Raw genomic sequence first — 17,213 nt, 5'->3', positions numbered from 1 at the left:
TTTATATAATACAATCTAGAGAATCACAATACATCTGTTGTTCTCGCCAGACTTTTCAACCTTGGTCATCCACATCATAATCATGAACATTGTTTGAAAATGGAATCGTTGTGTTGCCCTACTGGGATAAATTATTAACTAACTGACACGACTGCCCGATGGAAGTATGTCGACGACTATATATTAGTCCAGCTAACGCTGACAACCTCTTTCTCATTTCCATCACCTAGTAAGATAACGTCAACAGATTCCAAAATTGGACCACAATCAGCCACCTCACCATCAACCAACCTAAGGTTGTGATCATTAAACATCAGCCTTACCTACAACCATGTGCCACTCCCTGTTGTAGAGTCAGAGATGGAACACAGACTCTCCACAAAGCTTCTCTGCATCACTTTGGACTACTAGCTGTGCTGGAAGGAACACGACATTACCATAATCAGGTCTTTCAGCTGTCGTCTCTACATTCTTCGTCGCCATTAGGCACATGGACTCCGTACGCCTGACCTTTAATAATGTACATAAGTTTTCTTAGAAAACTCACTTGTGCCCCTCTCCCTCCTGGTCATCCTCTTTAACCACTGCACAAGAGTGAGTACTGGAGGCGTTGTAGAGAAGTTGTGAGAGATCATTCTCCATGCCTCTTACACTACCTATCTGGATACATTAAACACACTGACTCTGCTTAGCCATCACCTGGACCACCGTTAATGAAGGTATTGTGTCATCCTCGCCTCCCTAACCTTATCCTGTCACCTAGACGCCTCATCTCTCAAGTTACAGTTTGACAGACAACCGCAGCGAATCCATACGAATACGCACAGACGTTAAGAACAGCCACATCTCAGCCATTATGAACGTTAACTTCTGTCTTTATAAAGTTTGAGTAACTTCCCCCCAGCTGCAGCCTCCCATCTTTTTTGCCATAGGTCCTTTCTCAATATGCTTTCGGCATTTTACTCTATTGATTTAATCAACGTTTATCATCATCATCAGTGGAGTTATTGTCATGATTATTACGCCAAGGGCCCCTTCTCTAAGGGTCGTACAGCACAGGTTCAAGGCTCTGCTACAATCAGGAGCAGAGGGAAAAATGGACTCATTTGGAGTAGCAAGTTCTCCAACGAGATTGGACTCAATGGTACAACCTCGCCGATAGCGACTTCATGTGCGGCATAACCATAGGCAGGAGGAGCCCGGTAACGCTTATAATATATATATATATATATATATATATATATATATATATATATATATATATATATATATATATTCAGGTCTGTGGGCTTCAAATGCCATTAGCGTTGCAGCTATACTGAACCCAGGTACGTGGATGAGGAAGGAGAGGTTTTCTGAAGATGATTGCTCATCGTACTCCTGACTCACTGTGTAGCAGCTAACACATCCGAAGTGCATATAGTATAATATACACTTATAAGATACAAGAGGTAATATCAAACAGCTATATTCATTAAGCTCACATAATATAACAGCAGGAGTCAAATTCAGATTCCATGTAGCAGACAGGGTAAAAAAAGACACATTAGTTGAAAGAGGCATTTTCAAATCAGATTTTGTAGCAATTACACTATTGTGTAAAAGCTGGGCACGTATAAGGAGTTGAAAGAGGAAGCAATGACAATACAAAGGTTATACAGCAGCAGACATTCATCTTCTCCACTTACATTATGCTTCCAGACGACCTTGTATGCCCGGGGGTTTGCCTGGACGCGACACTCGAAGTACACATCGTCGCCTTCCCGGATGTTGTTTGGGTTGAGCGATGCCCCCAACACCGCCTCGGCTGACGGGGTGTCTGGGGGAGGAGGAGGGGAGGAGGAAGTAACGTGAGACCCTTGCTCTTGGTAATGGTTAGGTTAGGTTAGGTTAGGTTAGGTGTGCTAAGTGAGAGGGTTAGAGAGAATGATTTGGTAAACAAAGAAGAGGTAGTAAAAGCTTTGCGTAAGATGAAAACCGGCAAGGCGGTGGGTTTGGATGGTATTGCAGTGGAATTTATTAAAAAAAGGGTGTGACTGTACTGTTGACTGGTTGGTAAGGATATTTAATGTATGTATGACTCATGGTGAGGTGCATGACGATTGGCGGAATGCGTGTATAGTGCCATTGTACAATGGCAAAGGGGATAAAGATGAGTGCTCAAATTACAGAGGTATAAGTTTGTTGAGTATTCCTGGGAAAGTATACGGGAGGGTATTCATTGAGACGGTGAAAGCATGTACAGAGCATCAGATTGGGGAAGAGCAGTGTAGCTTCAGAAGTGGTAGAGGATGTGTGGATCAGGTATTTCCTTTGAAGAATGTATGTGAGAAATACTTAGAAAAGCAAATGGATTTTTATGCAGCATTTATGGATCTGGCGGAGGCATATGATAAGAGTTATAGAGATGCTCTGTGGAAGGTATTAAAAAAATATGGTGTGGGAGGCAAGTTGTTAGAAGCAGTGAAAAGTTTTTATCGAGGATGTAAGGCATATGTACGAGTAGGAAGAGAGGAAAGTGATTGGTTCTCAGTGAATGTCGGTTTGCGGCAGGGGTGCGTGATGTCTCCATGGTTGTTTAGTTTATTTATGGATGAGGTTGTTAGGGAGGTGAATGCAAGAGTTTTGGAAAGAGGGGCAAGTATGAAGTCTGTTGGGGATGAGAGAGCTTGGGAAGTGAGTTAGTTGTTGTTCGCTGATGATACACCGCTGGTGGCTGATTCGCATGAGAAACTGCAGAAGCTGGTGACTGAGTTTTTTAAAGTCTTAGAAAGAAGAAAGCTGAGTAAATATGAATAAGAAGAGCAGGGTTATTAGGTACAGTAGGGTTGAGAGACAAATCAATTGGGAGGTAAATTTGGAGAAAAACTGGAGGAGTGGATTTGGCAGCTGATGGAACCATGGAAGCGGAAGCGTGTCACAGGGTGGGGGAAAGGGCTAAAGTTCTGGGAACGTTGAAAAATGTGTGGAAGGCGAGAACATTATATCGGAAAGTAAAAATGGGTATGTCTGAAGGAATATTGGTTCCAACAATGTCATATGGTTACGAGGTTAGAGTTGTGCGGAGGAGGGTGGATGTGCTGGAAATGAGGTGTTTGAGTAGAATATGTAATGAAAGAGTAATAGAGATGTGTGGTAATAAAAAGAGTGTGGTTGAAAGAGCAGAAGAGGGTGTGTTGAAATGGTTTGGTAACATGGAAGAGAATGAGTGAGGAAAGATTGACAAAGGGAAATATGTGTCAGAGGTGGAGGGAACGAAGAGAAGTGGGAGACGAAATTGGAGGTGGAAAGATGGAGTGAAAAGGATTTTGAGCGATCGGGGCCTGAACAGTCAGGAGGGTGAAAGGCATGCTAGGAAAAGAGTGAATTGGAACGATGTGGTATACCGGGATCGATGTAGTGTCAATGGATTGAACCAGGGCATGTGAAGCGTCTGCGGTAAACCATGGAAAGTTTTGTGGGGCCTGCATGTGGAAAGGGAGCTGTGGTTTCGGTGCGTTATACATGACAGTTATGAGATTGTCCAAGACGATCGTCTTGGACAATTTCCTGTTTATCAAATCGCGTCAGTTACAGACTGAGTTTGAACTAATGTGGCCTTTGTTTTCTTTTCCTAGCGCTACATCGCACGCGTGAGGAGGGGGGTTCCATATCATGTGTGGCGGGTTGGCGATGGAATGGGTGAAGGCAGCATGTATGAATATGTACATTGTATATATGTATATGTCTGTGTATGTATACATATGTATACTTCGAAATGTATATGTATATGTGTGGGCGTTTATGTATATACATGTATATGTGGGTAAATTGGGCCATTCTTTCGTCTGTTTCCTTGCGCTGCCTCGCTAACGCGAGAGACAGCGACCAAGTATGATATTTAGAAATGATACATATATATATATATTGAACATCTGCCTGCACGTGGTTGCGCCCCGAGTGATATGTCATCTGCAAGAATGTATCGTCTGCAACATAAAAGAAATTCAATCTCGTCGAGTAATTTCTCGCTCCAGGAGAGTCCATTCTGTCTTGTTCAGTAAACAAATTATCGGTAAGTAAAGCAAGAGTTGAATTATGACAAAGGAAAATACAAACATGGTAAGGCTTACGTAGGATCACGCTCATGAAAAATTCCCTGATTACCTACCAATAGATTTTAGCAGGGCATAAACCTGGATACCTGGGGAATAATGTATGTGATCATAGCTTTGCCGAGGATACTATATATATCACGCGCAGTTATAGGGCAACGAATGACCCTGGACACGATATAATAAAGGTTATGTCAATATCTTTGTGACCCTCCAAGACACAACTTATGGAACCACGTAGCTCACCCTTTGTTCTAGTAATTTTCAGAAAAGCTAACAATCCTGTCATTAACAGATCGTAACTCCCAAATAGCTTTGGATAATCGAAGAGACATTCCTAAACAGCCTTTAGTATTTTAAGGGATCTACCCTTAGTTTTATCACATAATGGGGTAGATAGATTTTCTACATTACTTCAGCATTATCTTTCCGATGTGCAAAACGCTGTAATGAAGTCAGTCATTCATATGATGGAATTCATATGGAAGCTTAATGAATTTGGCACACACCAATATTCGAATCGACGTCGATGTCTCACCAAATGATACAAAACTATCGTTTGAAATATTTTATAGAAAAAAAACAGCCTTTACGAAATTCTTTGGGGCAACATCCAAATTTTAGCTTACCATTGTATATATATATATATATATATATATATATATATATATATATATATATATATATATATATATATATATATATATATACTGCCCCTGGGGATAAGGGTGAAAGAATACTTCCCACACATTCCAAGCGCGTCGTAGAAGGCGACTAAAGGGAACGGAAGCTAGAGCTAGAAACCCTCCCCTCCTTGTATTTTAACTTTTTAAAAGGGGACACAGAAGAAGGAGTCATGCGAAAGCTCAGATTGGGGTGTCTAGATGTGTGTGGATGTAGCCAAGATGAGAAAAAAAGGAGAGACAGATAGTATGTTTGAGGAAAGGAACCTGGATGTTTTGGATCCGAGTGTAAAGTGGGCTTAAGTGTAAAGGGGAAGAGTGGTTTGGGAATGTCCAGGGAATAAAGTCAGGGATTGATGAGAAGGACAAGAGCAAAGGATGGAGTAGTACTACTCCTGAAGCAGGAGTCGTATGAGTATGTGATAGAGGAGAAGAAAGTAAACTCTAAGTTGATATGGGTAAAACTGAAAGTGGATGGAGATAGATAGGTGATTAGTGGTGCCTATGCAACTGGTCGTGAGAAGAAAGATCATGGCAGGCGAGTGTTTTGGAAGCAGCTGTGTGACTGTGATAGCAGCTTTGATGCACGAGACCGGGTTATACATAGTGATAGGCGATTTGAGTACAAAGGTGAGTAATGTGGCAGTTGAGGATATAATTGGTGTACATGGGGCGTTCAGTGCTGTAAATGAAAATGGTGGAGAGTTTCTAGATTTGTGTGCTGAAAAAGGACTAGTGATTGGGAATACTTGGTTGAAAAAGAGATATACATAAGTATACGTATGTAAGTAGGAGAGATGGCCAGAGAGCCCTTATTGGATTATGTGTTAATTGATAGGAGCGTGAGAGAGAGACTTTTGGACGCTAAGGTGCTGAGTGGGGGACCTGAGGGACGTCTGATCATTATCTTGTGGAGGCGAAGCAGCACAAATACATCCCAACACTAAACTGTGAGGAATACTTTCATAGTAACGATTGTCTACCTTCTATATATGAGCTGCAGGAATGGGGTATTCCTAAAACTCTGAAGAGGTTATGGATAACATAACTTTCAATACCTTTTACATCATGTGTTTAAATTATGTAGTTGTCCGTACAACTAAAGTGGATGGAAAGGTAAGAGTACGTAGCATCACAAGACACATTCTAACTACGATAAAGACTGAACACTCTTGCTCTTGACCAAAATCTAACTTTTGTACTTTACAATGGAAAATGGATTCGATATTAGAGAATATCCTAATGCCAATATGGTAAATGATGACTATGATATTATGTTACATCACACATCAACGTAATGACTCCAAGATTATGTATTTCTCATCCAATCTGATTATGACATCTCGTGTGGTGTAGAGTGTTATTCACTCGGAAAATAGAAGTCATGATAGTATCAGAGTTACAGATGTAATGAAAATGGAGTGTGCAGCGAGTTGCTCGTGCTGGCCATTATCATAAACCAGGTGAAAATAACCTAAGACACTCGGATACCAGTCTTGGTAGACACTGTCCACTAATAGGCAAGTGGTATGAGGCAAAACTGCGTTCCAGAAACAAGATTACGAAACACTGAACAATGACCTGGTAATTCCAGGTTATATACGAGTCTGGGAAGGATTTCTGGGAACTCACAGTAGACGCTAAGTTTCCAGGTGTCTTCGATGACCGCTGTAGGCACGTTGCGGTTCTCGGCCCGACACGCCAGGAGCCGCCCGTCGTCCGAGGCGTTGGGCGTGAGTCGCACCATTGAGGTAGACACGTTGCCCCCGTGCGAGGTCTGTCGGAGTTGAGAAACAAGGAGGCGGGTCACAGTATAGGGATCACCTTGCTGCTCCTGCCAGTCTGTGTAATAAGCTGGATAGTGAAGATGTTCAATTATAAACTATATGACATATACAGGAGTTGAGTCTGTGTAATAAGCTGGATAGTGAAGATGTTCAATTATAAACTATATGATATAAACAGGAGTTGAGTCTGTGTAATAAGTTGGATAGTGAAGATGTTCAGTTATAAACTATATGATATATATAGGAGTTGAGTCTGTGTAATAAGCTGAATTGTGAAGATGTTCCATTATAAACTATATGATATATACAGGAGTTGAGTCTGTGTAATAAGCTGGATAGTGAAGATGTTCAATTATAAACTATATGGTATAAACAGGAGTTGAGTGTGTAATAAGCTGGATAGTGAAGATGTTCAATTATAAATCATATGATATATACAGGAGTAGAGTCTGTGTAATAAGCTGGATAGTGAAGATGTTCAATTATAAACTATATGATTTACACAGGAGTTGAGGAGACTCGTGGATCTGTAGCTACGTCTGGAGAACTAAACAGACACTTTTATATTCATCTTCTACTATGAGAATGAGTCATGCCGGATGTGAGTTATGCTAGTATTTCTCCACTGTCGCTACGTAGTGACATAAGTCACACATGCGAATATGGATCAAACTTTCTCATGAGAGTTCACCGATTGTTAGTACTCTGGAGAAAGTGGGAAATCAACTACCATACTCCAAAATGAAGCTTCAAAACACGGTCACCCACGCTTACAACAACAGCCAGAGTCTCAGCTAATTTTTTAATGTCGTCATTCGTACTGTACGTATGATTAAGAAATCATTATATATATATATATATATATATATATATATATATATATATATATATATATATATATATATATATATATATATATATATATATATATGGTACATATACGAGGTTGAGACATGGCAACACAAGAGAAACTCTTTTCTCATAGACAGAAATAGTAGCAAGTGACTAGTAGACTAGTAGAAAGACCAGGTAAGATTTACCACAAAAATTCTAAATATCCTGATTGATGTATATTTCCCCACGTAGACCTGATGAACCTTATTAACCATCTGATGAAATTGGAGAAACAATGCAGGTGGCAAAAGGCAGTGGTAATAAACTTTACATACTGAGGAACTTCATCTAGAGATAATAGACCTCGACACATTGTCTATGATCATGTGATCACTTTGTATTTGAGTCAGACGATATAGCATGAGGGAAGTACGTCAAGACTGGGAGACCGAAGTCCGTAACCTAGATATAGAGCGAAGTTACATTAGATATTATGAAATTCAGAACCAGGACGTAAGATTTATGTACCAATATTAAGGTAAAGTGAGAGAGGGATAAAGAAAAAAATTAAAGGAATGATTCAATAGTATATGTAGTAAAGGAAGGAAAGTCATAGACACTCTGAAGACATATGGCAAACACGACTGTCAACCTACATTTAATGTAAAACGAAGGAAAGAGATGACTATATCAGAACAAGAAGGAAGGAATACCTATGGTATGAAGGAAACATAATCGATAAACCAAAATAACACCCAAAACTATTTCGCAAATCTCTAAGAAACAAAATGATAACTGATAACCAAGTAATCAGGTTAAAGGACTCGGAAGCAAATGTTACTGATACAGAGAGGAAATGTGTGGAGGTGAATATGAGGTTTCTGAATGCGTTCACACTGGGATACCCGGAGGTGTCGTTATTACCAGCCGGGGGTAAGGAGATGATACCGTAGAGATTATCAAAGTTAATCCAGTGGAAGTGGTGAACCTCATGAAAGAGCGAGACCCGTATATATCCTGTGATCAAGGTGGCATCTCACAATTTTGTGCTCGAGAGTGCAAAGGGATCCATGTCAACCCAGTGGTGTTGTTGAAACTCTATCTCATTGATGGATATGTCGCAGCAGAATGAAAGAATGTTCACGTTTGTGTCAATACTCAAATTAGTGACAGAGAAGAAACCCTAAATTATTGACTAGGCGCCCTAATGAGCACAACCTGCGAGACGATACAGAAGATAATCGGGTGGAGGTAAGAGCGAGTATTTGACATAAACGACCTAAATGGGAGACAAAAGGAGCTCATGAGGAGAAATGGTCTTTGCATGACTGATTATGAGCAAGTAAGCAAGGAACTTTGACCAAAGAAATTGACGAGTAGTTTGTATACTCCCTAACTGGAGACCTCTCTCACTCCACCTTACTGAAGACTCATGAAGCTAAGTATCGAAACTATAGACAGGCGAAGTAGCTGAGTGTATCAACAGGTACCAGACTGGGAGGCTATAGAAAACACATATTAAGGTGGCCATCTCCAGCTGGGCAAGGATGACAAGTGGAGTCCCCTAGGCCTCAGTGTTGGGTCCATTGCTTTTCCTAACGTGATCAAACCACTTGTCTAACGAGGTGTACGAGTTTGCCAATGAAGTTTGAATTGTAGAACTGTGAAGCAGAAAGGACTACAAAGCAAATTATACGAAAATATAACAATAATACCTTCAATTTCATCTAATGTAATGTGCTTAGTAAGAGATAACCGATGTACTTTTGTCCTAAGCCAAAAGCAGTCGCCACAGTCTGGTGTCTTCCCTTGAAGATCATTTCGATCCAAAGGGATAAAACATTATCACTACCACAACTTTAAAGAAAGGAGCTATGAAGGGAGGAGGGGGAGTCCTCAACTTGCCCACATTAGAGGAAAGAACAATTGCTCGAGATATAATGAAGATGCATTTTAAGAGGCCATGACAATGTTTGTGCATAACAGTTCCTCTATACCCGAGGAGAGTCCAGGACAATAGAGCATAATTGGATCCCAGGCAAGAGAACTGTACGGATGGACTCGAGGAAGCATTTCCTCAGTAATAGAATTGCCGAGTCGAACAAACTCAGCGAAGAGCAAGTAAATGTGATTACTAAAGAAAATTTCAGGGAAATATACATATTGATTTAACAATGACAGGAGTTGCGGCCCAGTACATGAATACATATACATGTGCACACACACACAACATAGAAATTTTCAGCAACAATAGATGATTATGGTAATTACAGTAAGAGCTGTTTATAACTACATTGGAATTGAGCATTAAATTCTTTCTCTCATTTCTTCCTTCTTTACTATATAGCAACTTAGCTTCAGAGTCTTGCTATACAAGGAACGCATGTTCAGGATTCGCATTGCAATGGATGAGTGAGGTTCAGAAGATGACTAGGTTAAAGACCCGAGTGTAAGACAACCAAGGACACAGAAAAATATACTATTAGGTTCGAAGGTAGGCTACAGAACAACGACTTATATGTGCACACCAAAGACTGTCCAGTAGATGTATAAATATACAATTAATCAAATATAACCGACATGGGAGGAGAGAATGTAGTTATACAAGATGTATAACTCAACCAGAATGTTAAAGAGACACAATACAGCCAGAGATGTATAGAGGACACAGTACCAGTCTGATGTAGAGAGGCCAAGCCAAGAAGAGATGAAAACTGTACAGATCGCTACATGGTACGCAGACATCTGAACACAACCAAGTATGTCCGACGATACAAGAGCAACGGCGGTAGTGGCAGTAAGGCGTTACTCACCGTATCTTCAGCGGCAGGAACCCTGGCGGAGCCCCACCACCAAGTGAGGACGGCAGGAGGACGAGATCCCCGAGAAGAGCACAGTACTTCGTAGGTGCGACCAGCGGAGAGCGGCTCCCTAGGGTGGTGTATGGCCACGTCCAATGGCCGTACTGTACGCCCAAGCGGAAGAGATGCAGTTAGAAGTGACATGACCAAGTGAAGTAGATATAGTGAGGATATGGCCAAGTGAAGCATAGTTGGCGAGGCTATGGCATAGTTAATGAGAATTTGTTTGGAAAATACCTTGTGATATATAGCTACTATGTAAATGTCCAGATTTAGCAATGAATTAGGTAAAAGATAATCTACTTAGTTGTATCTACTTAAACTAAAGCCATGACTGATCTGGTCTTATGAGGCATTACGTGTGTGGATCTGACAACATAAAGTTACTGTTGACATACTTAGGGATATGCGAAGTAATGGACAAGTGAGGTTTGGCAGAAAACTTATAAGTATGAAGGAAGTACAGCAGCGGGAAACTATGATGAATTATTCTATCAAAATTCTCATACGAAGAATAAAATATGCAACATGCTTTGATAATATCTATTGAATGTTTTCCATTCTGCTGAACATATGCAATGGAAAGTTTCTATTTATGTCACTGTACCTACAGCAAGGTATCACAGTTTACTGTGAGGGACATAATACAGATGCATCTGGGAGGTAGCGAGTGTTAGTAATACAGCAACAGTTAGTGTAGGAGCTCCTCCTGCCTGAGGCTCGAACAATGAAATTACTAATATTTGATTTTCTAGCATACAAGAGAAAATTCTTTTCCTCTCGGTTGTTACATAGCACTTTAGTAATGCTTCTATCATCCTGGATAATGTAAGAAAAAATAAGTCCATATGAACATCCGTACTGACAGTAAAGTATAGCATATGACTGGTTCGTTTTTGGCGATGTTTCATACATCGTCATTTGACCCAGTTGACTCCACGAACACGAGTTACGTAACAGTTTCATTAGTCAGTCAAAAACTCAACTAGAGCTGTCAACATCCAAGAGAGATAACATATTGACAACTTTACATTCTATCTGATTAATGAAATTACTTCTCCCAAAACCATCGGATTCTTCAACGGAAATAAACGCAGTAATAAAACTTGTAGTTACAGCATTCACATAGGACACATAAGCAAGATAAAAAACTAAAACCGGTAAATCATAGATCATAACAGAACAGTTTAGGCGCACGAAAGGGATACTGTGATGTCATAGGCTTAAAGTGTTAACCAACCCTCATTTTCACTCGTGTTTCTACACATGCCACAGGGATACTGTGATGTCATAGGCTTAAAGTGTTAGCCAACCCTCATTTTCACTCGTGTTTCTACACATGCGACAGGGATACTGTGATGTCATAGGCTTAAAGTGTTAGCCAACCCTCATTTTCACTCGTATTTCTACTACTCATAACTTCATCAGTCGAGCAATATTCCTACATCACGAGATCTTTGCGAAGCGGAACTAAACTTAGCATATCGCTTGAACTCACAATTCATGTCGCTTGAACTCACAATTCATGTCGCTTGAACTCACAATTCATGTCGCTTGAACTCACAATTCATGTCTATCGTCGCCGTAGCAGCTATCGCTGGCGACACTTGATTATTGGAAGCGCGACAGGTCACCTGAGCCCGGAGCAGTGACCTCGTGACCCCCCGGATGGTCAGGTCATTTCGGGTTATGTCATCCTCCCGGCTCTCCGTGATGTCGTCGACAATCTGGTCGTCCAGTAACCATATAACAGACGGCGCGGGACGACCTGCAGAAAGACACAGAGAACGGTTCATTGTTTTGGTATGACGTCACCAGATCTGTCAAGATTATGAACACGAGAGAAAGAGACAGGATTAATAGACAGAAAAATATCATCATAGAAAGATAAAGTATGATAAACCGGCTCAAATTCAAAGGGAAATAATAACCTGTTATGATTTTGTTATGAATAACGGAGCAGAATAAAGAGAGGTTATCTTTTATATGTAAACTTATTAGATAACTGAGCAAGATAATTACTAGTAATTATGCTTTTTGTCATGATAATAAAGTTCGTTATATAATGTGCTTCGTGTTATTAAGATGGAAGCTTTATTGATAAAGCGAAAAGTCATCTAATAAGGTATCATATGAGGATAGGGTCCTGGCGGCAAGCTAATGTTATCACAACATAGACTATGATATATAAAATAACCAATAAAACCCAGGAGTAAAGTATCAAGAAAAATACAGGGTGTCCCCCCAAAAAAGTGTACTCATATAAGTACATTTTTTTTGGAACACCCTGTAGAAACTACAGGTTCATGGATATAGTTAACACAGGAGCCAGGGGCCCATAATGGATGTCAACCCTTCGTTATAGCGTGTGTGAGAGAGAGAGAGAGAGAGAGAGAGAGAGAGAGAGAGAGAGAGAGAGAGAGAGAGAGAGAGAGAGAGAGAGAGAGAGAGAGAGAGAGAGAGAGAGAGAGAGAGAGAGAGAGAGAGAGAGAGAGAGAGAGAGAGAGAGAGAGAGAGAGAGAAAAAAGTCAAGGGTTCCCGAGATGGCATCCATAACGGGACACTTGACCACATCATTAGTGTCCCACCTTATTGTCCTTACAACTTCAACTTCGTATGAAAAGTTGGCAAGAACAGCCTTCTGCTAGTTACGAAGTTTGTATGACGGTGGGAAAAATATTAGAAAAATGGAGTTGTTAGGCCATCAAGTAGGGTGTTGGAGAAGCTCTTTTTATTTTCTTGATAGAGAGTCCTGTGAATGGTGGGAGGGTAAGGGGCTGCTGAACCTAGAAGGTAACTGGCAGGCAAGTTATTATTGCTCTACCTGCGAGGTAATGGGGCATCAGGTTCTTCAAATACTTCTGAGGTAATGTGGAGGAAGATTACTGCTCTGCCTCCTGTGTAATGGGGAGGGAGATTACTGCTCTACCTTCAGGGGTAATGGAAGGGAGATTACTGCTCTACCTCCTGTGTAATGGGAGGGAGATTACTGCTCTGCCTCCTGTGTAATGGGGAGGGAGATTACTGCTCTACCTCCAGCGGTAATGGGAGGGAGATTACTGCTCTACCTCCTGTGTAATGGGGAGGGAGATTACTGCTCTACCTTCAAGGGTAATGGAAGGGAGATTACTGCTCTACCTTCAGGAGTAAGGGAAGGGAGATTACTGCTCTACTTCCGAGGGAATGGGGAGGTAGATCGTACTATTACTCTGCTCTTACTATTGCTCTGCCTCCTGTGTAATGGGGAGGGAGATTACTGCTCTACCTTCAGGAGTAAGGGGAGGGAGATTACTGCTCTACCTTCAGGAGTAAGGGGAGGGAGATTACTGCTCTACCTCCGAGGGAATGGGGAGGTAGATCGTACTATTACTCTGCTCTTACTATTGCTCTGCCTCAGGAATAATGGCGAGCCAACGACTGCTCTACCTCCTAGGGAGGTAGATTATACTATTACTCTACCTCCGTTGTAATGATGAGGTAGTTCATTGCTCTGCCTCAGGAGTAATGGCGAGTCAACGACTGCTCTACCTCCTGGTTAATGAGGAGGTAAATCATTGCTTTATCTCCATGATGATGATGATGTGGAGGCAGATTAGTGCTTTACCACCTGGGTGATGTGAGAAGGATGGTTGGCCACGGTGCTGCTGTCCCTCAGATGACTGCTGGTCAAATTGCCTTCCATACCTCGTATGGAAGTTTTCTAATTTGTTGCTACACAACTTGTATATATTTCAAAGCCATTAGTCCTCATGATGCCTTTGACCTGTAGTTGGCAGGGGCCTGGCTGATCACCTTCCTTCTTATACACATGCTTAACTCTTTTCCGATGAAAATTCCTCACTGTACTTTTACCTTTTCATTTATCATGTATATACGTAGCGCCTTCTGGAAAGCATTTCCGTTAACTCCATTATACGTTTTCTATAAATCTATGAATTTTAAAAGTTTCTAAGTATTTCTCACAAGTATTCTATTTTTCAGGTTCGGGGTCCTCACCATGCAGGAGGGTGAAAGGCATGCGCGGGATAGTGTGAATTTGAGCGATGTGGTATACAGCGGCCGACGTGATGTCAGTGAACTGACCCAGGGTGTATGAAGCAGCCGGGAGAACGTGGAAGGGTTTGTGAGGCCTGTTGTGGAAAGGTGGATATGTTTTCAGTGCATTGCACATGACAGCTAGAGAATGAACGCGGCCGAATGAGGCCTTTCTTCGTATGCTCCCTCATCGCTAGTGCGGGAAACGATAAACGAGTATGAAAGAAGTAAAGAAAAAAAAGAAAGTTTTCGAAGAAAAGCTTCTGGTTCACACACCCTTAGGGTTTCTTGAGATAACATGCTCCTCTCCAATTAACTGCTCTACGTTGGCATCACCTTAATCCTCATTTTCCCCCACATCTTGCCAGATAGAATCAACAGAAACATACCTCTATAACTCGGGCATTAATTCTGGTTCTCCTTGCCTTTGCACAAGTAAATCATGTATAAACTCCATCAGACTTCAGGCATTTCTCCTTAAGCAATATATTCTTCGAAAGGTTAACTTAAAAGATCAACAATACCATCATCTCCCTTCTTGGCATTCATCCTCGCCTGAAGCTTCCCCACATTTCATCTTGCATTCACAGTTTTCTATCCCATCACTTTCCCATCTGCTTCCTTGTCTGTCGTTGTAATGTTCTGTTGTTCTACTCACAGTACTAACTCCTTATAAATGGTGTTCTTACTCTTATAAATGTTTATCATTCCCTCCATACATCTCCCATCTCCCCTTTATTTTAACTTGTGTGCCTCTTGCTTACCCTCATGCTACGCGTTCCTCAATTAATCTTGATCATTTCCACTCCTTCCTTACAGTTACTCTTCACAAACCTCCTTTTTCTCTGTTACAATGTGTTTATCTTCCTTATTCCAACAGTGACTTGCTTTTCTCACTTATCCACATCTCAACTTTCGATTTCCGTTCACGTTACCTAGATGAATGGAATAAACCAAGCAAGGAAATAGTAAAGAAGTCGTATGATGGAAGAGATACTTCAAGACCTAGGGGGCCCCTTAGGTGTAAGACTCCTTACCAGCAAGTCCAGTGATGATAATAACAGGTAATGACACACAAACACACTTACCACCATGCGCTTCACACGATAGATGAAGGTCATCACCCTCGTTGATAGGACCCACGTAGCTACGGACCTCTGAACCGCTGTCCTCAACCAGCAGTAGCCGCCTGGGAGGGACTGAAGGGAGGAGAGGTTCTGGTTAGTGATAAAGGCTGGGTGCAGGTCATGGTGAGGGTAGGACCGGGGTGAAACAAGTTGGGGTTTGAAGTGGAGGATGAAAACGGCTAAGGGGAGCAACATAAGCTTGGGTTGATGGTTAGGGAAGCATCGTGAGCCAGCTAAATCTTTGCTGATAAAAAAAAAATGTAATGACTTAACAAGACTTATCATTTTTCAGACTACAAAAATACATATGTCTTACACTGATAAGTATTCCAGCATCAAAATCATTCAGGAAAAAATCAAGGCAAGTTCATTATGATTATCAATGATACTCCATTACAATAATACTAAAAATATAAGAATGATGATTGATAATGCACTCAATGAGAGAAGTACCAGGGGGTCGTCATATGGGCTGAGAACTGGCGAGGAGAGACGTGCGACCCACAGAAGCCAGGGTGAGTGGCGAAGGGACAGACGAACTGGGGATACTAAGTGTACCTGGACGAAAGCTGAGGTTAAAGGCGAAAAGAAACGCTAAAATCAACAGAGCCAGAGGCCACAGGTAATGAGATCATTGTCGGCCACAGGAGTTAAGATTTGTGGTGAGGCGAGCACTATGGACCATGGAGTCTAGGGGGAGGGAAGTGTTGAAGGCAACACCGAGTCAGAGTCCAGAAATTGTGACGAGGGAGCAGACAGGCTAAAGTATGGCGTGAAGAGGCAGCCAAGGCAGTCCAAACCTCCCCATCTCCGTATCTGATTTTGAAGAATATTCAGTGATGAGACTACTTTCTCAAAAACTCCTTACTTTACGCATATTCTAATGTAAATACTTTACTTGAATCCAGAAAACAATAAGAAAATCTAGTGCATAATTATTCCTTTATTGTCATTGTCGTACCTATGATAAGCGAAACGTCTAACAAGGGAAAAGGTCAATTACAACTTCCATTACTTTTCCTGAAGTTATAATTGGACTATCAGGGACGGTCCGCGGCAGACGTGGCATACAACATTCCAGGAAACTTCAAATGACTTTATCACACCAAACTGATCGTAGTCTTAACGTTCTTGCATGTTTCTCGCAGTGACATATGATGACAAATATCCGCTGTCTGTGAATGCGCACACATGCAGAAATCTACACAGGTGTTCAGATAGATGTTTTACAAATCAAGAAACGAACACAGATAATTATATGATCAAATTGCATTTATGAGTATGTTCATCTCTGCATATGGAACACAAAAATGGGTTCGAATCCTGGGCATGGACGCCGGCCACCACCCAAGCTAGGTGTTGTCCTTCCCTCGGGGCTGGATGACATATGGGTACCTGGCTCAGACTGGGATATGTGTGTGTGTGTGTGTGTGTGTGTGTGTGTGTGTGTGTGTGTGTGTGGTATTTCTGTGTGTGTGTGTTTGTTGATAAGAGAGATATACATAAGTATACGTATGTAAGTAGGAGAGATGGCCAGAGAGCGTTATTGGATTACGTGTTAATTGATAGGCTCGTGAAAGAGAGACTTTCAAATGTTAATGTGCTAAGAGGGGACAACTGGAGGGATGTCTGATCATTATCTTGTGGAGGCGAAGGTGAAGATATGTAGTGGTTTTTAGAAAAGAAGGAAGAATGTTGGGCTGAAGAGAGTGGCGAGAGTGAGCCAGCTTGGAAAGGAGACTTGTGTGAGGAAGTACCAGGAGACTCTGAGTGCAGAATGGAAAAAGGTGAG

General features: G+C 41.4%; 1 protein-coding gene across 9 annotated transcripts in view; it reads right to left on the bottom strand.

Moving 5' to 3' along the window:
- LOC139757010 (protein turtle homolog B-like) overlaps positions 1-17,213 on the bottom strand; it is a 179,120-nt gene that overhangs the window by 26,271 nt on the left and 135,636 nt on the right. For all 9 annotated transcript variants that reach the window (XM_071676957.1, XM_071676962.1, XM_071676960.1 and 6 more), the window contains exons 4-8: positions 15,383-15,493; positions 11,824-12,027; positions 10,212-10,363; positions 6,410-6,554; positions 1,689-1,819 (exon numbers count right to left, since the gene is read on the bottom strand). In XM_071676957.1, coding sequence (XP_071533058.1) covers positions 1,689-1,819; positions 6,410-6,554; positions 10,212-10,363; positions 11,824-12,027; positions 15,383-15,493 — 743 coding nt within the window. The remainder of the gene's footprint in view (positions 1-1,688; positions 1,820-6,409; positions 6,555-10,211; positions 10,364-11,823; positions 12,028-15,382; positions 15,494-17,213) is intronic.

Source organism: Panulirus ornatus, chromosome 24 (assembly GCF_036320965.1).
Source record: "Panulirus ornatus isolate Po-2019 chromosome 24, ASM3632096v1, whole genome shotgun sequence".
NCBI classification, from domain to species: Eukaryota; Metazoa; Arthropoda; class Malacostraca; order Decapoda; family Palinuridae; genus Panulirus; species Panulirus ornatus.
The sequence above is the reverse complement of the archived record's forward strand: the minus strand, read 5'-3'. Positions and strand labels throughout refer to the sequence as shown.